The sequence below is a fragment of the Rhinolophus hipposideros genome (genome assembly GCF_964194185.1).
Source record: "Rhinolophus hipposideros genome assembly, chromosome: 7".
Lineage (NCBI taxonomy): Eukaryota > Metazoa > Chordata > Mammalia > Chiroptera > Rhinolophidae > Rhinolophus > Rhinolophus hipposideros.
In genome coordinates, this window is record NC_138053.1 from 52,420,737 (window position 1) to 52,445,024 (window position 24,288).

At 40.8% G+C, this 24,288-nt stretch overlaps 1 protein-coding gene across 1 annotated transcript in view; it reads right to left on the bottom strand.

Annotated features, from left to right (window-relative positions):
* ANKDD1B (ankyrin repeat and death domain containing 1B) overlaps window positions 1-23,592 on the bottom strand; it is a gene marked incomplete at both ends in the record, with an annotated part of 44,471 nt that extends 20,879 nt beyond the window's left edge. Inside the window, 9 exon segments of the mRNA XM_081053572.1 lie at window positions 2,967-3,065; window positions 4,102-4,200; window positions 11,910-12,014; window positions 12,121-12,152; window positions 12,155-12,218; window positions 19,055-19,123; window positions 19,125-19,154; window positions 22,076-22,179; window positions 23,577-23,592. Coding sequence (XP_080909698.1) covers window positions 2,967-3,065; window positions 4,102-4,200; window positions 11,910-12,014; window positions 12,121-12,152; window positions 12,155-12,218; window positions 19,055-19,123; window positions 19,125-19,154; window positions 22,076-22,179; window positions 23,577-23,592 — 618 coding nt within the window.
* Between the last annotated feature and the right edge of the window lie 696 nt (window positions 23,593-24,288).

A 24,288-nucleotide genomic window follows, 5' to 3' on the forward strand; every position in this document is an offset into this window, starting at 1 on the left:
ATCTGTTGGACGATATAAGTTCTCCCCAATATGCCCTGACTCGAAAATAGCTAAAAGTGGATGGAAGCCAAGTACACACATTCCAGTGGTAAAGTATTAAAACAGAACAGGGCAAGCACGACTAAGACTTTAAATTAAATCCTGTGACTACAGGACTCCATCTCTACATTGATTTGTGAAGGCCAGTCATGCCTACGATTTACCCTAGGTGATTCATATTCTTTTTCAGTTTTCTAACACATCATTCCTAACTTTCATTCAAGAAGACCAAATTCCTGGGATCTTCTTTAAGTAAGTTAAACCAATTAAACTTGATCATCATGCCAGATGGTCAAAAAAGAATGAACACACACATAAAAATAAATGGCTCTATTTTTGTCCATGATCCTCAACTGAAAGCTTGGATTTCATTCTCCCAGAAACTAGAAGAGAAAAAAACGAGGGTAATAACAACATATACCACTGATAACCCCGACCCCACTTACTGCACCCAGATACCACGTGCCGCACACGTACCACTTGCCAGGCACTAGTCCCTGTACTAAATGTGTGACATGGCCTTTCTATTTAAACCTCAGTGGGGTCTTAGGAGGCTACTTTACACTGAGGAAATTGAGGCTGAGAGGGGCTAAGTAACGTGCCTAAGATCATTGAGCTAGAAGAGAAATGGAGCCAGTATCAGTCCTGAGCAGTTTTTAATCTCTGCGTGCCCAGGTCCAGGCATGAATGGGACCAGGCCAATGGGCTTCCCTGATGCAAAGGGAGCACAGATTTGTCCCAGGCGTCACACATGCTCACTTGCATAGCCTTCAGTTTTCATCATATTGCCCATAGTTGCTATTTTTATGACCATATTCCACCACTTCTAAGTCATATATTGTGTGTGTGTTTTTTTTAACTGGGGAAGGGGAACAGGACTTTATTGGGGAACAGTGAGTACTTCTGGGACTTTTTCCAAGTCAAGTTGTTGTCCTTTCAAATCTTAGTTGTGGAGGGCACAGCTCAGTTCCTGGTCCGGTTACCATTGTTAGTTGCAGGGGGCGCGGTCCACCATCCCTTATGGGAGTCGGGGAATCGAACCGGCAACCTTGTGGTTGAGAGCCCACTGGCCCATGTGGGAATCGAACCAGCAGCCTTCGGAGTTAGGAGCACGGAGCTCCAACCGCCTGAGCCACCAGGCCGGCCCTGCATGTTAACATATCTGAGATCAGGTACATCTCACCATCTCAGCCAAACAAGCAGCAGACATGGTAGAGCTGTCACTCATTGCTGGCGGTAAGCATTAAAGCAGAATAGGTTGCTGAATTAGAAGATAATCTTAGAAATGATAGTGGGCACCCTTTGAAGAAATGCTACATCACAAGCACTTTTGAAGGCACAGAGGACAATATTTTGTTTGGAAAAGGAAGGACCTCAAGACACTGAATAAGAAAGTGATTTTGAAGAATCACACTCAATTTGTGAAGTATAGGAATACTTAACCAATTTATCTTGCTTATTTGTTCTTTTACATATGTATGAGAAGAAATCTAAGGTAGAAGTCTAAAAAACTCTTTCAATAATTATAAAATATTCCAAGTAGCAAGAAAGCTTTTTTGTTGTAGTTTAACTGGCAGAATTATTTTTTCTTAGTATTACATGAAATAATGATGTGCCTTACAATCAATGGTGTCTGAAATGACTACTGTATATTACTTCTTACAGCATCTCTCGGGAGAGGTGCCAAGTTTAGAATGTATCAGAACATTAAACTATGAAGTCCAAGAGGACTCGACTCATGAGTTTCCAAAGAACCAGCCCAAAACTCATTGACCCAAAGGTTCAAGTGACTACTCAGACCAGATGACTCAAAAACCCACGTCCACAGCCACAGCCTCTCTAATGAACTCCAGACCCAGTTTCTCTCTCTACCGCTCTCCACCTGAATATGCTGCCCTCTCCTGCCCGAGGTGCCTCAAAGTGAACCCATACAAACCTTCTTACTGACCTTGTCACCTGCTCCTCCCCTGTGCTCCACAGCTCAGGGATGGGCACACCACCCACCCAGTAGTCCAAGCCACGAGCTGGGGGTCAGAAAGTCTTCTGTCTTCTTAATCCCTGGTCACAAGTGCTGTGGCCCCTGCCTCCTCCTTTCACCTCACCCTGTTTGCTGCCTGTGAGTATCTCAGTGAGAGGCTTTCCATAGCTCTTGCTTCTGTCATTTCCAGTCAGCTGACTGGGACTCCCCACCTCCAACCTCTCCAGGCACCAATCCCCCCTTTAAACCATTGTGACATTTACCTGCCTACACCCAAGATGGATTCCATCCTTCTTTGCTGCTTAAAACCCTTCAAGGTCTCAGCTGCCAACAGGTCAAAGCCAAACCCTCTTTTGGTAAGCACAGCCCTTCACCACCTCCCCGCCTTGGCCCACACAGCTCACACCTTTCCCAGCCTACCTGTTCTCAACTTCTGCCATCCTGAATGTGTCATTCCCAGGACATCATGCTCTTTCATGCCTTGGTTCCGTCTTGTGGGCTTTTCCCTCTGAAATACTCTGTGCTTGTGGCCCCCTCAAACCTCCTCCTACCCACGTCCATTTAAATGCCAAGACCTAGATAATATATCAGCTCCTCTGTGAAGATGAATTTCTGAAACAGATTATCCTCTGTGTCCCCACAGCATACTGTACATACTTCTAGTATGCATTTAGCCCAATATTATTTTTGGCATGCCCCTCTTTGCCCTGTAGGCTTCCAGAATAGAATACACACTCTACCTAGCACAGGGCACATATTAAATATTTTTGGATGAATAAATAAATGGATTAACAAATGAATTGCTGTGGGTTACTTTTAAGAAAAAAGTAGGACTCGTTTAGCATCACATTCTACACCCTGTGGCACTCACATCTTTGTTTTCCTCCAATTCCTTTCATGAAAGACATTCCTCCCACCATGCCCACCTGTAATGAGCACCTCCACGTTCCTCATTGGTCTCACTGATTTCTGGCCACTGGCTTAGCAGCACCCGTACCGCAGAGGTGTGACCATGTTGGGCTGCGAGGTGCAAAGCAGTGTTCCCCTCCTGTAACACAGACACAGTTGCAGCAGGTCCCCTGCACTGAGGAACACGCCCCTCCACTGGTCAGGCTGCAATGGGGCTTCTGGGAGGTTTCACTTGGTTAAAGCTGTGGTCCAAAGTGGGGGCCACATTATCCACAGTTTTAACTGAAATTTATCGTTCTTTTTTAAGTTTTAAATAAAACCACATAGCTGTTTGAACCAGCAGGAAAAACCCTCCACACTCTTTGTTCAACCTTTGCTGCTAATTTGTTAGCAAAAAATGGACATTACACCTGAAACTAATATATTATTGTACACCGACTGAAACTGAAAAAAAAAAATTATTTAAAAAAAAGTGGGATGGGGCAGCCAGTTAGCTCAGTTGGTTAGAGCACGATACTCTTAACAACAAGGTTGCCAGTTCGATCCCTACATGGGCCACTGTGAACTGCGCCCTCCACAACTAGACTGAAACAACTACTTAACTTGAAGCTGATGGGTACTGGAAAAACACAAATAAATAAAAGTTTAAAAAAAAAAAGAAGTGGGACAATGAAAGTAATTCCATATAACCTTTGTGAAGGTAAACTGGTGAAAGATTTCTGGGAGATAGTTTTAGCAATGTGTACCAAAAGATTTAAAAATGTGCAGAACTCTCTGACCCACAATTCTATATCTAGGATTTTCTCCTAAGAAAATAACCAAAGATGTGTATATAGATATGGATGTCCACCCGGGGTTTCCCTCCGGGAAAGGTGGGGAAAGTCTCCACCTTAGGTGGAGCTGAATCTCCAACAGACCTTAGGAGAAGAAACAAGAAGACTGGTGTTGACAGTGGGGAAAAAATCCATGTAGTCCTCCTGACTTCACAATTATTTATGGAGCATGAACTGGCATTCTGGACAATCCACTGCAAAAATGGATTTATGTGGATATTCCATGATTCTCTCTGACTGTAGTAACTGAACAACTATACTGCTGACCAAAATGCCATCACAAAAATGCCAACTGTCACTTCCCTTTCTGTTGTTCTTTAAAGAAATAAAAGTCCAACTCACCTTGTCCTTTTCTGAAGGATGCAGATTAAGGAAGATAAGTTTTTCTATCATTTCAACGTGGCCCCTCCCAGCTGCCAAAAGAAATGGTTTTCTTCCTTTCTGAAAATCAATCATAAACCGCCAGCTTTTATTACATACTGATTGAACAAGCAAGACAGCTGACAAGGCAGACAGCATTTTGAGGTGGCCGAGGAAGCCCAGATGGTACTTCTGGTCATAGCATTCCGGGCCCTTCTTGGGGGAGGGTGGTAACAATCTCACTCCAAACCAGATCCAGCTCTGAGCTGTTGCCCCAAACTGTGGGAACTCCATATCGGCACAGAATCATTTTTATGGGGGCAGAGAAGCACTATTCATAAATGGTCCTCCCCAGTGCCTGAGTAGATGCCACCTCACAGCCAGATAACCAGATTCCCTTTCAAATGTAGCAATTTTACCAACTTTCTGTGTTTATTGAATAGTTCTTTTACTCAAGTATTTCCCGGGAAGTTATTATGTGCCAGCCCTGTGTCAGGCATCTGCACATCATACACTAAGCCTTGCCTTACTGATTGTCGTGCAGGGCGGCCTGCGGGGTCTCAGCTCCCGCTCCCCACATAAGAACAGGACATGGTGAAGCCAAAAAGGAACACCTATGGAGCCATAGATAGAGGAGTCACATCACTATAGTCTCACTGGCGGCTGGGTTGGAGACACAGGAAGCAGGAGCCACCGAATCCACTTTCCACACTCCTCCACACTCCGCACTTGCTAGCCCCCAGTTGCTGCTAGCGTAGCCACAGCAGTTATATTAGTGGCCAATGGCTCACTGGTTACAGCTGATGGCCATCCAATCAGAGTTGATGGCCATTTACTACCTGAGCCAGCACCTTTCCAGGTGAGGCTGAGAGCCTGGAAACTGCACTCCTGACTCTGTCCCCACACTGATAAAAATGTGTGAAGCAGAAATTTTCCAGGGCTCAATATTTATGTGGCTCATTTAAGCATAATGTTTCATCCACTGCTCCTTTTCAGGACTTGCTTGTTTGCTCATATGTTTATCTCCAATATTCTTAAGAATCAACAGGGAAACTCTTAAGAACAGATCTATATGGAATGGAATAGAGAAATTAGGCGTTACCCAGAGAAGATAGCTTATGAGGGATATGTAAGCATGATTTGTTGAGAACAAAAGTTCAAATGTAGAATTTTCTAATTATGGTGATTTCTCCCATTTTTCACATTGCATATGGAGATTGCATTTGCAATAGCCAAAATGTCATCAAGAAAAGTGAAAGACTCATAGAAATTTAAATTTTCTAACTCGAGATATTTGAAAGGAGGAAAAGGAAGCTGGCAAAATGAAGGCAGAAGTATTTTCTTCAACTCAAGAAAACACAAATTGTTTGGGTGTGTTATTAACTGAAAGCTTCGCAAGATGTTTGAAATGTGAACAAGATATAATCCTCTTTATAGAAAGGCTCCTGAGTCAGATTTGTCATCTGCTTTCCTGCTAAGGCAGGGTAATCAAAAGATCACGGTCACTGTTAACTTGAGATAACAGCTCATGATTCCCCAATAACTAGAAGAAAAGGGAAAGAAAAATGCTGAAATAATAAATGGCAACAAAACCAAACCAAGTGTCTACAGGGATCAGCCCTACAGGGCTCGGTATTCATGCACGCAGAGAGACGGGAGAAACAAAGTGGCACCAAAAAAATTCACCTGATTCTTCATTCCTGAGCCAGGTATGTTGCCGATGAAGCCTACATCCCGTGGCCTACCCTTTAACATGAGAAGGCCAGACTGGTCATCATCATCCTTAAATTACTAAGGAAGGGCAAAGGGAAGAAACAGATTGCTTGGGGCCTTGGTTTGCTGCTTGCAAGTTAGACACCTAATAGAACAGCAAAATCTAGTCTTGAGCCTTGAACAGTTCTTTGGAAATGACAAGCCAGAAATTATTGTCTGGCTTAATACAAATATCTGCAAATGATTACAACAGATAAAGGTCTATATACACAAATCACAAAAAAGGGGGAAAACATTTAGTCACACATCCTTATTAGTCATTCACTCATTAATTCAGCAAATACTAAGCACCAATGTATAGGCCAGAGATTGTGCTAAGCAGAATGGCCAAGATGAAAAATATACTGCCCTATCCTCAAGAAGCTCAGAGTCCAACAGGGAACATGGACATATAAGCAAGTACTTATAATGAAATGCAGTGACTGAGAGCTGGTGGGGGTACATAAATCAACATAAGCGTGTTTGAGGTTAGGAAGGCAGGGGACAATAAATGGTGGAAGAAGTCCCTTAAAAGTTGCTAACACACTGGAACAGGAGAAAAAAGCACTGATGACCTGTGTCTTGGCCACCATCTTTTCCATTGGAGAACAGCCCCTGTGCCCTATTTTTGTGGGGCTGTTAATTATAGGCTCCTGCCTCTTCCACCACCTGCCCCTTGGTCACAGTGTTTGGTTCAGGGATGGAGAATCCTGCGAGACCTTTTTGGCATATTCTATTTTTACTCTAGAGTTATCAGCTCAGCTGTCAGTAGCCCTCTTTGCCACTGGTAAGGAGATCCACCTAAGAATGAAGCCAGCACAGTGAAAAGCAGAGCTGAAAAATACAAAAAGAGACAAAGAGCTCTGATGACATCCTTTGAGCTCCTGAATTCACACATACCTAAAATTACTCATGTCTGGAGCTCTTAATTGTATGAATCAATACATTCTTTTTTTTTTTCCTTAAAGTAGTTTGAGTTGAGTTTCTGTCACCTTTCACTATCAGGGATTCACTAAAGCAACTGCCAATCTCACAGAAGTACGAGAATGACGTCAAGTGTTTAGGTTCCACTAAACATTTCAGACTGACAAAAGTATCGCAGGCCATACTTAGCACCAATCTACTCAAACGATGTCAGAATGAACCACCGCTTGTCAGTGTCAGCTGTTCCTCTTCCTACCATGGTCCACACAGCTGTTTAGAAACTGTTGTGTTTGGCTCTCCAGGTGACAGCTATTTGCAAGGTGACAAGATCCACTTGGGCAGGTGTGGGAACCACCCTGGCTTAGAAGGCTGGTATTCAACAAGAACAAATATCTCTTGTAACAACGTCTTGGGCACCATTTCCAGGTCCCTATAAGGGACATACTCAGTTAGTTACGAGAGTCACTGCACTTAGAGAAGCCCAAAGTATGCCTTTCCTTGCTTCTTGTAGTTTTTGTGTAGTTCCTATGAGTCTGGATGCAATTTGCCAATTAGGGGTCATTTTTATCATAAGCAATGCTGCTTAGTGACAGTTAATATTGTATCTTCATCTTGTTTGCAGGGACACAGAGCCAGAAAGTTAACCATGCCTAAAGCTAGCAAGACACCCCCAAATTCCTTAGTTAGGAGTTAATAAATTACCTTTACTGCTTAATCTAGATTAAGCTGATATTTTTCACAATCATAAACAGAAAGAATTCTAACAAATTCATATTTAGCAGTTTGGAGACAAACACTATCAGAAGTGTCAGAGGTCTGTTCAACTTTAAAAATGGCCTTATTCTTTTTCTTTTACCTTTGCTACAAAGCCTTGGGTTTCTACACATCGAAACAAAGTGACAGAGGATCCACCCACAAAGAAAGCTTAGTCTGATAAGAAATGGGAGGTTGTCACAAATGAAACATCTTAAGTCTCCAAGAAAACAGTTGTTACTTTAAACTTTCGATGCCCTTTAAAAATGTTATCATCAGCAACAACAACAAAAAGTGAAAGCTAAATTACACAAAATAAGGACATTTAAAGTAATCTATATCTTATAAACATATCAAAAGGTAGCATAAAGATGAAGTGACAATAAAATGAGATATAAATCTTTTCCCCAGTCTCTAGTACATGTTATTAGGCAAAATAACAACAGAAATTTCAAAAAATATGTTTGCTTTAAATATAGTTTCCTACCATGGCCTCTATCTAGTGCAGTCTCATGGGACTGCCACTCACTTGGAAGGCAAGGAGACAGGGAGATTTTCCAGTCAGAAGAGTGCTGCCTGGCGTCAGAGGACTCCCATACTTCGGGCCCCAGACAAATCACAGTGCCTTCCAAGCTCAGGATCCTGATTCCCTTTCCTAATTAGTAAAAGTAAGGAGGGCCCAGAATTCCTGTTCCTTCTTTCCTTTATCAATGTATGTGTATTTAACCTAGTATCTTCTAACTCAGTGCATTTAAGTTGTTGCATGTGAATAATTCTGAGGGATTGCAATTGTTCATTAGAAATTACTTTTCATTTTTAAGTTTACTGCCAGAGCTTTCAAATTTGACAAGTAACACAATTCAGCAAAAATTTCATAAATAGCCATTAAATGGGCACCCAAAGTCCAACCTGACCATCCTTTCCCACAGGGATCCCAGAGAGCCACTGAAGGGTGGAACCCAGCACAAAGGCCCCCAGTGCTTCATGTGCGTGTCTACACTACACATTTCCCCTTACCCTGGGATCAGGAACTCACAGCAGATCCCCAACAAAAGGGCAAAACTGGCAGGTCCCTGAATCACTAGAGATTTGAGAGGAAAAAAGAACATTGCCATGAGGTAAAAAGTGCTAAAAGAGCCATGCATTAAATATGAAGGCATGGAACTGGTTTGGGTGGGGTAAGTTCTCCCCACTGGAGTCAATGGGATTGATTAAATCCAAGGCTGTTACATACTGGCCTCAGGTCCATATCAGAAAATATGTCCTCTCAAACCACTTGTGCTTATTATTCCCAACTCTCCAAAAAAAGCTGTGCATGTTTATCTCTAGAGACTTCCTGTATAGATTCCTTTACACTAACAAAAGTTCCCATACATCTGCACCGGAAACCAACATGACACTGAACCACCAAACTCTTTAAATATTCAACAAATGTGTGGATGGCCTCTGAGGCCATTAATTTCTGTGCCCCCCCCCCATTAGTCCTAGTTATTTTGATCACTAGGTGGGAGTTTATATGCAGATTCAAAATCTCTAGATGACTTTACCTGTAACTTCTCCCGGCTGCTCTAATCTCTCTCCCCTGGAGAGGCCCCATGATTTCTAGAACTATGGAGTTGCGAGAAACCTCAAATATTTTCCAGTGTCCTCCATCTCTCCCATCCCCAACCAAGCTCTCCGGGACATCGTTAAATCCATTTTATTAATAAAGACCTCCTCCAGTAAGGCTTTCCTTGTTAGCTTTTGGAATTCCCTCCTGGCTAAAATGAGGATTTTATTAACTCTGGGCAGGTAAACAGGTTCTCAACCACTTTCCGTTGATAAGAAACTAGGCAAGAAGGCCAGTTGTGAAGGTGGGGCACTCTTTTCTATCAAATGTATTTCACGAGCTCCTCCATACTCTTAAGCAAATAGTAACGGAAAACGTCTCCACCACACGACATTTCCCCTTACACTGTAATGGGAATTAATAGACCCAGTGATGAATTAATAGCCCCTGAGCTCCTGATCCCAGGTACTACTGGCTTTGACCAACATCCTTGAACCCACTCACAGAGCTCAGAAAAAGAGGAGGAGGGGAAGAAAAAAACAGGGGGGCAAAAGAAAAAAGAACAAGAGGAGACTCTGTCTTTTGAATTGATCAATCAGGGTTTCTTACAGGACTGAAATGTACTCAGAGATCCTTCTCTCCCTAGACGACCCAGTGGACTCATTATTTGCTCATTCCTCATAGGTCTCTGAACCCATCCTAATTTTAAGGTCTTTCAGCTGGACATGTGGCTTTGCAAAGTCTGCTGCCAGGGCTTCTCAGCCTATTCCCTCAACAGAAAGTGAGAGGAGGAGGAAGGTGGGGGACCTGACAAACACAGATCAGCTGAAGAGATGATGGAGAAGAAGGCTGCTGGCCAGCAGAAGCTCCAGAAATGGGGAAGGGTTCCCACAAACCTGCTTTGGTTTTTCAGCCCCTTCAGCCTGCCTGATCTTCCCCATACACTGCTGTCTCCCATGAAAGCAGCCAGAGCCCGCTGAAAGGGAAGATATTCATGTGTCGTGTATATAACAGGCCCTTAACAAATATGTGCTGAGTTGAACTGAATGGAATTCATTCAGAGGCCGCATCCCTACTTAGCATCAATCAAACTGGAATGACTCAACTTCCTTACCCTGACACAAGATGCTATTTGACTATGATTATCAATTTGAGGAAATCAGATAGTACATTTTATCCTATAACAACTGTTATTATAACTACCACTTAGTGAGCACTTCTCATGTGCCAGGCTCTTTGCTGAGTACTTTATAATCATTAACTCATTTAAGTATCCCAACAGTAGACGCTCCAATACTGCTACATAAGAATGGCTTAGGGGTGATATCTGATTGGAAAGGGGTGATGGAATGGTTTACCATGAAGCTCATTTGCATGGTCATTTTAATATAAAATTGATGTAATATCAACTGTCTATATCAAAGAACGGAAGTGTTACTGATAAAAAATTATATGGAGGTCAAGACCCACTCCCCAATCGTCCCTTGGTGCTACCACGACATATGTTTTATTATTCCCATTGTACAGATGGAGATACTGAGGCTTTCAGCAGTTGGAGAAATTACTTAAAGCCACATAGGAAATATATGCCCAAACCACAGCCCAAGTCTCTCTGCCTCCAAATTGTAAATGCATATATATAGTTGCTTAGTCACACTCAGAGGAAGTAATAGAAATTGACAGACTTTATTTGAAGACATATTTTTTTGTTATTGTTGTTTTTAAGATTGAGGTAAGGAAAAAATATGAAAGTTTTTTTTAAAAGAGGTAAAATGAAGTGAACTTCTAGAGAGACTTTTATGGAAAATAATGTTCTAGAGGCACAGTGAAAAGGTGGTCCCATTCAAAATAAAAATGCCACCTTATTTTTAAAAGAGCCTTGTACAGAATTGTACACCCGAAATCTATGTAATTTTACTAACAATTGGCACCCCAATAAATAAATAAATAAATAAATAAATAAATAAATAAATAAATAAAGCCTCGAAGGAGATACTGCAGAAAAGACAGTCATAACACATGGGTGATGCCCACTGTCATCTGAGAAGGGAGATAATACAGCGCAGTGACTGGAGTCAGCCAGATCAGAACTCAATCCTGGCTCTGTCACTTTCTAGTTTTGGGACTTTGGATCAGATACTTAGCCTCTCTGAGCCTCAACTTCCTTACCTTTAAAAATGAGCAAAACATTTCCTTCTTTATAGGATTACTATGAGGATTCACAGGATAATTCATCCATTCAGCAATGATTTATTAAGCCCCCATATGGGTCAGGTCCTAGCCTCTCACTGAAGTAATGTAGAAAGTAGCTTTCCTGTGTACCTAGCATATTAATGGATATTCAGTAAGTGGTAGCTGTCATTACATATCTCCTTATGAAAATAAAAGGAGTATAGACAAATATGGTAAAATTGCATTATATTCTATCGCTCTTTGCTGCACAGCCTTGGGTCAAATACATTCCAAAAAGGCCAGGCATCATAGAGTAAAACGCAGTCACCTATTCTGAATACTAAACAGAGTAGATACTGTCCACACCCCAGCCAGGATGAGGGAGTAGAGAGGGAAGAAGGAACCTGGTGGCTTTCTTACTACTTCCTGCCCCCCCACATGCAGGTTCCAGGACCAGCCCCCACACCCGCACTTCCCGTCTGCTCTATGATCTGCCAGGGCGATGGAGGAGCTGGCTACAGGGCTAGGTTTGTCTGCCAGGTTTGTCTGTGCGGGCAGCTTTGGGAATTCCAGTAGAAGCAGGAAGCAAGAGGAATTTGGTGGGGTGTATGTGAGACCTGTCCTACCACAGCACACACACCTCATCAGGCTGGTCCAGGTCCCTCAGGTGCAGATTTTGAATGAGGGACTCCACGATGTGTACATTATTGCTCTGAGCTGCAAAATGGAGGGCAGTCATTCCATCCTGAAGAGAGCCAGGGCAGAGGAGATAATTATACAGTGATCTCAGGACCTCCCCCACCTGCACTGTGAGGTGAGGGCTTATGCCCAGGTGTGACCCACATTCCTACCTGATTCTTGGCTCTTTGGTCTGCTCCAGCTTAACCAGCATGAGCATGATCTCGAGGCTTCCGGACCAGGCTGCGAGGTGAATTACTATCAAGCCATGCTTCCCCAAGAAGAGAGAAGAAAAGAATCCATCACTTGGATGAGCCACACACATGATCTCAAGTCACTAGAGCCAAGTTAATACTCAACTGTTGAAAATCAAGGAATAGGGAGAGAATGTGATATATAGCAAAGATGATATTTCAATTCCATTGGGAAAATAAATATATTTAATAAATGGTATAGGCACAAGTAACTCTACCTGGAAGAAAATAAAATTAAATCCTAGATCATATCACATACACACAGAAAAACACATAAACAATAAATACATTAGAAGAAACTCTAGACTGTAATGTACAGTGTCTTAATCTAGAACTTATAAAAGGAAAGACTGATGGTAAACCAAGTGAACAAACAATATGTTCTTTAAATGTTTCTTAATAAAGATTAAAAGGTTACTTTCTCTAATACTATATGAAGCACTCTTACAAATCAACAAGAAAAAGGCAATTAAACCAAATGAAAAATGGACCAAAAAAGGTGCTCTCTTAAGGTATTAGTGAAAATGAAACCACTAGATTTGAAGCAATCTGTCAATATCGATTACATTTAAATACAACCAGCAATCCTACTCCAGGGAATCTATCCCACGAAAGTAAGTTTTAGGAACTAATGTTATATAAATAAGGATATTAACTGTAACCCTTAAAACTGGGAGCAAGGTAAATGTCCATCGATACAGGAATGCAGAACAAATCGGAGAACAGTCATACCACATCATGCAGCAATTAAAAATCATGAATTAGAGTTATAAAATTGACTTGGAGAGATTTCCATTAAGGTAGCTGTTAAATGTAGAAAATAAGATGCCAATAAAATATAATATAACCCCATTTTTAATAAAATAAGCAGTGACTAAAAACTCATATATATAAAACTATATGTATGTATTTATATACTTGTACACACACACACACACACACACACACACACACACACAGTCAGCCCTCCATATCTGCATGTTCCACATCCATGGACTCAACCAACCATAAATTGAAAATATTCAGAAAAAAAGTTACAGAGATGCTGATGTGTACTATCTACATAGTTAGGCCTACATAGTCTGTTTAAGTCTATTTATATATTTACACTTCCAATACAAAGAAAATGTTTACCAATATCTGCACTTTTTCCCAAGAAACAATGATGTTAATTTAATAACTAGGTGAGGTTCTTCAAGAAATGTACCTTAAACACAGTTCCACCCCTTAATTTAGCCTTGTCTAGTAATACAAAATCCAGTTTCACATATGGTCAAAAAAGAGGCCAGAAATATTCGGGATAGAGGATACACCACGTTTTGATAAGAGCTCAAATTTTTCCCTAAGAGGTCATTCCTAATTTCAAATCCACCAACAATTAAAGATTTCAATACTAATCATAAAATCCAAACATCATGAATCCAAGCTGCACACAATTTGAATCTCTGAAACCATAAATTCTGAGTGGAGTCATCATTCCTCAGAGGCAAAGAATCACTGATCACAGATGTCAATTCCCCCACAAGAACCGTCATAAAACTAAGTCTTCTGATATCACACTGACGTGTCTGAGACAGTTTACACATATGAGCATGTGTCATGGATTACACGATTACACTCATGGTTGGTACACGATGCTCTGTAAAGTGTAAAATGGCCACTGCCACTGACAACCTGTCCTCATTACCAGTCTGGTCGCAGGTAAGGTCAATAACTTCCCCTGGGGAACACTTGCACTTGAGTTTCCGAGCAATAAGAAGCTCTGAGAGCAGATACTTGTCATTATCCTCTGAGCGTCAGCTGCACTCCACCTGGGATCCTTTGTTCACAACTGGAGGAAGAGCCTCCATTTACGAGTACCTAGTCGGCCTCTTCCCAAGACTTGGGGATGCCACCCACGGGGGACCTGGGGTCCTCAGTGCCTGGGCCATGCATGTGGTGCTTAGCATGCAGGGCTCGGATGGCAACCATCCACTCCCATCTCAGTCCTTGCTCTCCCAATAGACTGAAGGCCCCGAAAGAGGGGACTGTATCTCATTGCCGGTGCTTCTCAACACAAACACCTGGAGATCTTGTTAAATCGAAGATTCTGACTCAAGAGGTCAGGGGTGGGCCCAAGATTCTGCACTTCTAACAAGGTCCCAGGAAATGCCTGTGCTTCTGGTCCCAGGACCACACTTTGAGTAGCAAGAACTTATATGTAGTTGAATCCCTAGTAGTTGGCATTGAGACTTACCCACAACAGGCACTGAATAAATACTGCTGGTGAAGGAGTGCAATTGTTGGCTTTTTGCAAATCGGTGTTAGAATTTATAAGACAGATCTGCCAAGACAAATTCAGGGCTCATCTCACAGATAAAGAAGCTGCCAGGTCAGATCAAATGTGGCATTGCTTGAATTAAAAAATCATTTTATTAGTTATATACTATGCCATTCTGAATAATTAAATTAGTTATAGAAATATTTAACTTAGTGAACCTTTCAAGGCAGAGTACAGAGACACATCAGAAATTACTATATTTTTCACCTGACAGCATTTCAGTCTCACAAGGTGAGTTACAAGAGGCTTTTCCAAATGGGAAAAGCCTCAAAGAAAACAAATTGGTAAAACATTTTGGGAATAACTGACTTGTACTGTGACATAAACCAGTAGTATAGTTAATATATTAGAAACATGGCGATCCTCACACATGCTATTTAAAAGATGCTACTGAACCTGGGCAATAGATGATAATTGTTCATTGTACAATTCTTTCCACTTTACAGTATGTTAAAGATTTGGGATTTCAGTCCTAGTTAAAATGGATTAAGTAACTCCACCCTGCTCTCTTCCTCAAATGAGACTAAAATCTCTGGACAGGATGCATGGAGTAGCTATTTGAGAACTCTGAAAAGTAAATGAGAGCAGGTCGATTGGGGAAGAAAACCAAAACTCAAAATATAAACAATCAGGGTTTCCTGATTTTTCTGTTTTTTGTTTTTCCTTCCGTACCTTCCCACTTTGACCCATGGCAGGACAAACCACAGAACTGCACCCTGGACACAGACAGAAAGAGCTCCAAGAGAAACCTTCTCTTTCTGGTCTCAGCAGTAGAAGGGAAACAGGAAAGGTAGGGGAAATCAGCTTCTTTTTTCGCTTCTGGCCCTTCCACAGGCAAGCCTCTCGCCCAAAGCTGCAACCCCATGGCCGGAGGGGGAGCAGCAGTGACTGAGCAAGCACGTAAAACTCTGACAGTGGGAATTCTTCTCTGTGACCAGAAACACTGGCCAGAAGAGGGGCTGGGGGTTGGGGAACCCATGTTGTTTTTTTGTCCTCTCTCAGCACTGGAGACGGACCTAATTGTGGGAGGCATACAGCAGAGCTGGGAGACGACACCCTTGGCTCTCTAGTCAGAGGAGCAGGAAAAGTGGGAGTGGGGCCCTAGAGCTGGAGAATGTGGGGGAGTTGATCTGAGAGAGGTGGGAGCTCAGGAAAGCGACCCTTTAAAGTTGTGCATGTACTCCTGGCCTCACCCCTGACCTGTACACGGACCTGACCCTAAACAGCATGACAAAGGCTTGGAGAACTGAACCAGGGAGAACCATTGCTCAGGTCTCAGCCTGGCCCCTGGATGGTGCACATGTGGGACAGGTCCAAACAGCACTGTAAAGGTTTTCATAACTGCAGTGACATTGGTATCAAACGGTGTTGAAGAAATTGGTCATCCATATGCAAGGGGGGAAAAAGAGAACCTTGAACTATTCCTCACACCTTATACTTCACTTAACTCTAAATGGACAATAAATCTAAATGTAAAACACAAGGCTATAAAAGTTTTGAAGAAAAATATAAGAAAATCTTCAAGACCTTAAGTTACGCAAATCATTCTTAGATATAACGCCAATATCTAGATTCATTTTTAAAATATAAGTACACTGTACTTCATCAAAATTAGAAACTTTTGCTCTGTGAAAAATACTAAAAAGCTACAGGAGAAAATATTTGCAAATATTTGCAAAAAATATTTGCAAATATTTGCAAATCGCATCTGACAAACGATTCGTATCTAGAATGTATCTCAAACTCAACAAGAAAACAAACAACCCAAATTTTTAAAAAATGTTCAAAAGATCTGAATAGACACATCACCAAAAAAGATATGCAAGGGTAAAACTCAGGAAATTAATGACTTAGGTACACTTAGCTCAGTCACTTCCTGGCTTGCTATTCAGCTGTCTTTGTTTTTCCCTTTCACTGCTTGATTCAATGACTCTGCTTGGTTACCTTTCTTGACTGTACATACCTTGTTGATCTAATTAATCAGCAGAGCACTAACCTGGAAGGAACAATATGCCCAGACACTGGGATCCATGGTTGCAACTCCCTTGCAGCTTTTGCTGATGACACATGATACATTCCAGCCTCGGCTGCTGAGTTCAAGATAACATTATATGAAGCACACCAGGCCCTGGGAGGCAATTTCTCAACTGTCAGCCCGAAAACTTACATGATCAACTCCCACTTTTCTTTGTTTTTTTCCCCCCAACCTACCTGCCCGACTATAAAACCTCTTGATTATCCTCAGTTCGGGGAAGGTGGTTGTTTTCCTAGACATCAGTCTGCCATCTTCTCTAGCTGCCGGTATCTAGAATAAAGTTCCCTTTTCTCCTCACCAACCCTTGTCACTCAAGTTTTTGGGTGCCAGGCAGCAAGCAGCACCAGATCTGAGTCCGGTAACATATACAAATAGTAAATAACACACAAAAAGATGCTCAGTATCACTACCCATTAAAAAATACAAATTAAAACCACTAGAAGATACCAATACAAATCTATTAGGATGGCTAAAATTAAGGGGAAAATGACAATACCAACTGCTGATGACGATGTAGAACAAATAGAACTCAGCTACATTGCTGGTGGGAATGAAAATGGCTCAGCCACTCTAAAAAATCATCTGGCAGCTTCTTGTATAGAGCATACTGTACGACCCAGTACCTCACTCCTAGGTATTCACACTAGAGAAATGAAAACTTAACGCTTACACAAATACCTGTACACGAGTGCTTACAGAAGCTTTATTTATAATAGTCGAAAACCGGAAACTCTAATGTCCTTGAACTGGTGAATGGATAAATAAACTGTAGTGTATCCATACATTGGAATACTATCCAGCAATAAAAGGCAGGAATTACTGATGCAAACCTGGATGAACCTCAGAGGCATTTTGCTGAGTGAAAGAAGCCAGTGTCAAAAGGTTATATACTATGTGAAATCATTTATATGGCATTCTCAAAAAGGCAAAATTATTGAGATGGAAAAGATATCAGTGATTGCCAGGGTTGGGGAAGATTTGACTATAAAGAGGCAGCATGAGGAAATTTTCTGGGTGATATAGCTGTTCAGTATATTGATTGTGGTAATGGTTATATGAATCTATACATGTGTTAAAATTCATAGAACTGTATGCCAAAAAAAAAGGTAATTGTATAGTATGTTAATTTAAAAACTAAAGTAAAATAAAAGGTTATTGTATTAGGGTTTCAATGTCAAAATAAGAACAGATTCTTAGCAATCATGTCTATTAACAAAGCATCTTTTGCAAGGTAACTAATGTTGCAAAATAACCAAATAACAATTTCTAGACTTAAACAAAACATCCCTTAAATACCATTACCATAATACAACTTATAATACTCACAAAGTTGGAGGGCTTTTGGTGCCAATCTTTAAAAAAGGGTACTTCTTCATTCTGATTCTGTTACAGATCAATCTACTTGCCCACCAAGACCAGAGCAATAAAATAGACACTAAAATATTTTCACAGAAAATACCAGAGCAATAAAATAGGATGTACCCACCTGGTAAAATTAAGAGAAATCATTATCTCATCATTATCAAGTCCAGGCCAAGTCTGTGCTTACTGACAAATGACCAATTGGTTTGAACTGACTTCATTCATTTTCCAAACACTTAACTAAGCGCGTACTAAACCCAAGCCCGGTAAACATAATAGTAAAGCAATGCTGAGCCTTACCCTTCAAAGAGTCAGTTCAGAGAGAAAATAGAACAGCTCTGTGGGAATCTTCTGAACCATTTAACTGTAAGAACCATGGCCCATTGGATTAACTAAAACCCAAGGCTATCGTTTTTTTCTGCAACTGGAGAAAATAAACATGTTTTCTCCAGCCCAAGTGGTTTCCTTGTGCCCTGGTAAAATGTTAAATAAAGTTGGATAAAGTAGGTGGAAAATACTTAGGGAGCAGAGGGCTTGATATCTAGGCAGACACATAGGCTGATTTGTGGCTAATGGCATGGTCTCTGGAATCAATTGAGCCAGGTTCAAATCCTGCCTCTATCCCTTCTTAGACATAATTTTTGGGGCAAGGTTTTTAACCTCTCTGTGTCTCACGTTCTTCATCTGTAGATTGGGTATTACTTTTCTTACAAAGTTGAGGGCTCTAAGTATTCAAGTCCTAAGACTGGTGCTTAGTACATACTATGTGTTTAATAAGCCTTATTTATCTATCAGAATGCACAGGGCAGAGTCAAGATTTAATGTCCGTGAGGCCAGTTAGCTTCTGTCTTCTGTGTTCCAAATTATACTGAAGGCAACTATCTTATTCTTACAAATGCATGCTACTGGCCATAAGGTCAATATGGGAAAATAAGTAAAAGCCTAAGTCCTACAGGTGATGAGTTAACAATTTAGTCACCAAATACAAAGAGCACATGATATGAATATTCCCTAAAGAGACCTTTCCAAAATGAACCATGCCAATGGAAATATTTTGTGTGTACGTGAAATAAAGATAACCGAAATGACCAGATTTCCCCACACATTGGTTCTGTTCCAAAGAACGATGAGCTTACCTTATCAGCAACATCCACCCTGGCCTTGTGATTAAGCAAGAAATCCACTGCAGATAAGTGATTTGCCCCCCACTGCAAAATGCAGGGCTGTGCGGTTCATCTGAGGAAACACAATTTGTGTTTTCAGTCATCTGATTGTTATTTAGCCTTTTAAAGAGTCCTTTCTTGAATGACCGTAATTTTCTATCAGGTGTTTGTATTTTGATTATTTATCTACTCTTTGCTGTTGCCTTTGAAAGCAGTAAGAATTGTGTCCAGCTTAATCTTGCCTCATCTATTATCAGATAATAACAGAGAATTTGGCAATCCACTGAGAGGACATGCCTCAAGCTGATATCCATTGCATAACCTATCATTGCTTGTAACAATTTAATGGATTTCAATTACAGAGTGAAAGCTGTGTTTCCCCCCATATGCAATCATTAATCACGGTAAGTGTTTTCTGGTTAGAATATCTTGATAATGCACAACAAAAATTTTTCCAGATGTTCAATATATACGGTCTTTCTTCTGTAATTTTTTGGACTTAAATTTTACTGAAACAAACAAAATGTTTCCGAAAGGAAGGAAGGGAGGGAGGGAAGGAGTAGAAAGAAACAGACACAAAGAAAGAAGGCTATGAATATATCTTTTGCATCAAAGGAAAGCCACCATGGTGCTTCTGATATGTTTCAAACAGTAGACGTTTTGTTTGTAAGTAAAACACATGCTCTATTTCCCATATTCTAGACAATGTTTTTGCTTCCAAAGAAGGTGCCTGGGCATGGATTTACTATCCTTTACTTCACATAAATAATATATTACAAAAATATGAGAACTGTTTAAATTAAACACCTGATTTCCTTGGTAGCTAAACCAGTGATAAACCAAGTTTGACAAAACATTAGTTATCCTGACATTGTCTGCAACCCAGAGCTATGTTCTAGTATGTCAAATTTTGGCTTATACAACCCCCTACTAACTTTATTTGTAAATAAAAATGCAAGCCAAAACAACATCCAAGATAATTCAATAAAACCACTTTTTCACCTCTCTCATCACAGATTTTAAAGAACTTGTGGATGAAAAAAAGGGGTTCTGTGGAAAGTAACCTCACGGGGTGATCTGATCATAAATTCCTAAATGGGCAGGTCACAGTGGGTCGTCATACCCCAGGTCTATAACTTCTCTGGTGAAAAGTTTTAAGCCAGCCCTGTCCATTGTTCTTGTGCATCTAGGTTAACACGCCTTTGAAATACCAGAAGTAATACCCCTTGAAGTGGGTATTAACCCTCAAGAGGGCATATAACCTTAACTATCCAGTAATCCCATCCCCATATTGCTTTCTCCCAACTTCATGTAATCTTCCTTATGATCCCTCCTCAATTTCAAATACATAAAAGAAACTGCAAAACTGTTATTCATGGGAGCATTTGACATTTTGCCCCTCGGCGTATGTCATCAGTTTGGCTCAAATAAACTTACAAAAATTCTCTACAGGTTTAGACAAACTCTACAAGTAACCATCTCAACAATTTGCTGTAAACAGGCCTAAAAGAGATGTCATTAGATGTCATTAGAAAGAACGATACAGGTCATCAGGAGCTTGCAATAACTTGCCACAGACTGTAAGTTAAAGTGGTTTAGGTTGTACTCTCTCTCCAAGTACTTTAACATGAAAACATGGTTTAAAATATCAGAAAGCTATATGTGAAAAATTTTTAAATGGTTATAAAAATATATTGAAGAATCTATTTCCTGCTACTTGGAAAAATGATTATTTCTTTACTTATTCAACAATTAATCTAGACATTACCTTCAAAGATCCTTGCTTATTTTTTTTTTCTTTTCTGTCCCTTCCTTCCTTGATTCTTTTTCTTTTTACTTTGTACTGTTTTTGTTCCTAAAATTGTTATGCTGCAAAATTTTGCTATTTTTCCGCTCTTCCTAGGACATCTATAGACAACGAATATTATATACACCACACACGTCACATGCACAAAATACGCACACACATATCAATTCCCGCATACACATAAACACATACCCCCTCACACATACACACATACACACGTGCACAACTGCTGAACAGCCTTCCATGGCATATGATGCATGACTTCAGTTTCTGACCTCACTGACTGGGACAGATCCAGGTTTTATGGAACCTGAGATTTATACTCTGTAGGGAACCCTCTTTAAAGCCAAAGTCAGAGAGCGTAACTGATTATAGTTAAAATTTCTCACTTTTTCAGTATTTACAAAATCATATCACTATGGGAACACATTGCTAGAACCCTGCAAGTGCCATAGAAGGGGCCTGTACATACCCCTAACGCTTCTGTTTCATTTAGTGTTAAATCTACTTCTGCCATCCTCATCTTGAACCACTCCACAACTTAACCTAAGCAATTGACACAGCCCCCAACCTGTTCACTTTAATAACCCTGCTTTGAGGGGCTGTCAGGAAATCCACACAAAACCAAATAGGGAATTCCTATTCTGGCAGTGGACTTCTCCCCCAAGTCCCAAGCACTTGAAGAACAAGTAAGAGCCAGGTTTCAGAAAGGACACCACTGCTCAAAATGTAGGTACACTATATTGCAAAGAAGAAGAATGAAAACCCATACTCTCCTTTAGATTTTAAATTTGGAAGAACCAACCACAAAGGACAACACTGGAGAGAAAACCACCCAGATTGAGTAGCAAAAGATGTTCTGCCTTCTTAGTATGTACGAGGCCAAAGTGATCCACAGGCTATAATCTAGGACCAAGTCCATGCCCATCACTGTGACAGTTGTCTTTACTGCACACCCACAGACCTTGCACAGAGTGTGCACTTCCCTTCTCGTAAGATGAATTAAGACACCCAGAGCCCATTCCAGTGCTTCATTTTCACCGTTAGTGTAAACATTCTGGAATACCAACCAAGAGGATCTCCCACATCTCATTCAGCACAATCATTTTTATTTTTATTTCAGTTGACCTGTGTAAACCCAAGACACCCTTACAGCAGTCACTGTCACATTTGCAACTTCTACTCACATTGTTCATAGCATTAATGTTCACCTTCTTTTCAAACAGTTTCTCCATAACATCCAAATTATTGCTTTTAGCAGCATTCTGGAAGTTTCTCTCACTTGGCAGTACTGAAAGAAAGCAAGCAAGCATGACTGAGGGAATGTAAGGGGGATGAAGAGAAAGCAAACCTCATTGGATAAACCTTTTAAATCTAAACACTTGAAACAACAGCCTTGAGCCTTTCTCATTCTGCCATTCTGGACATGGGAATTTTGCTTCAATATTTTCTAAAGCTTAGTGTTAAGATTCCACTTTCTCCTCACTCTACAAGTGTTTTCACAGCCTCCAAAATATTCCTAGTCCCAAACAAAGCATTATTCCGGAGGACCACCCTGAAGTCAGCAATGTAGTGTCTGGCTCTAGGAGGCCGGAGGGTGGCCAGGGCCTTCCCAGGGGACCTTGTTTGTAAAATGCTTGTACAAGATCAGACAGAGAGGAGCCCAAATGCTCTATACAGAGATAAAATTGTTGCCTACAGAACCCTGTGAAGATTCCAGACCTGCAAACAAAACCTTAAAATGCAGCACATCATATAAATGTACACAAAGGCTAAAAGGGAGGAACATGTTTTATTTTCATTTATATAAAAGGAGATAAAAGTAGACTCATACCTACTATCAACATTACATATCATACACATATACATATTCAGATGACAGGTATTACAGAGAAAATTCCAGGATTTATGAAGGGTTTTATTTGTTTGTTGTTGTATCTTTATTAAATTTATTGGGTGACATTGGTTAGTAAAATTATATAGGTTTCAAGTTTGCATTTCTATAAAACATCATCTAGATATTGCATTCTGTGTTCACCACCCAGAGTCAGTTCTCCTGTCCGTTACTTTATTTTATTTTAGTGTTGTCATGTAGGGGAGTTGGAGGGCTCACCGGGACAACCTCAACATTGGGGGATAAAGTCAGAATTGGAGTGATGTGAAATCAGCAACAGACCTTCTCCAAAAAGAAAGGACCCTCAGAGAGGCGTTGAGATGTGTTGCCAAGTATAATGGTTTCCCTAGTATATCCTCCAGACTCTTTAGAACGCCATCAAGTCCAATCAAAGACCAAGGAGTATCTTCATGGGTGATATATTCATTCATTCTTTCTATCACCTGGATCCCTCTCCTCCTTTCTACCCCTACTCTTGTTACCATTATGTGACTTCAACATCCATGCAGATAATTAATCCTACACCGTGGTCTCTCAGCTCCGACTCCCTTGCCTCTAACAATCTTTTCCTCCACCTGACCTCAGCCACCCAATTTCAGGGTCATCTTCAAAAACAACACTACCTTTGACATCTTCAAGAATCCTATTCTCTGAACACCACTTCTCATCCAGTCAGCTCACCTACTCGAGTTCTCCTAGTCCAGAAATTCTGCAACCTTGTCAAGTCCTCTAATCCACTGTTCTCACCATCTTTTCACATTATTCATCCTTTATGTCCTTATTTCCCGCCTTACCCAGTTTAGATCCCATAGTCCATCTTTGAAATCATTTCATGCAAACACCTTTACCTCCCTCACGACTCTCTTTCCTCATCAGACTAGGTCAGAATACTAATTCTGGTGGTCTCCCAATACCCAATAGGTGGTCAGAATACTAATTCTGAAGTTAAGCCCAACTGCTATCTCCTCTATTATTGCACCTGAACAGTTAAATGGTACTGGAGAAAAACACACAACCATGCTGTGGTAGACACCACTAGTGTTTATCAAATCTGATTCTCCTCTCCTATGTGAATGCGTGGGTAAGTATACATGCCAGCCTAGATGCAGGTAGGTGAGGTATATCCAATGGACGGAGAGCAGAAGTGATGGTGTATCACTATGGGGCTGAGTCAGTGAAAAGCCCCTGTGTCACCTTCCAGGTCTCTCTTCCCGTCTTCTCAATCCTGAAAGCCATGTGTTTAAATGTAAGGGTGTTATGACTGAATTGTGTCCCCTCAAAATTCATGTTTTAAAGTAAGTCCTAACTACCAGTACCTCAAAATGTGACTGTATTTGGAGATAGGTTCTTCAAAGAGGAATTGTCCCAGATGGCCAGAATCCAAACCCCAAGCTTTCAATTACTGCATGTGTCCAGGGAGTCAGCAGGAGAGTGGACTGCTGAAGTGGTGGTCCAAACTGCCACACTGTCATATGCTTTAGCTAATGCATTCTGTCAGTTATGCTA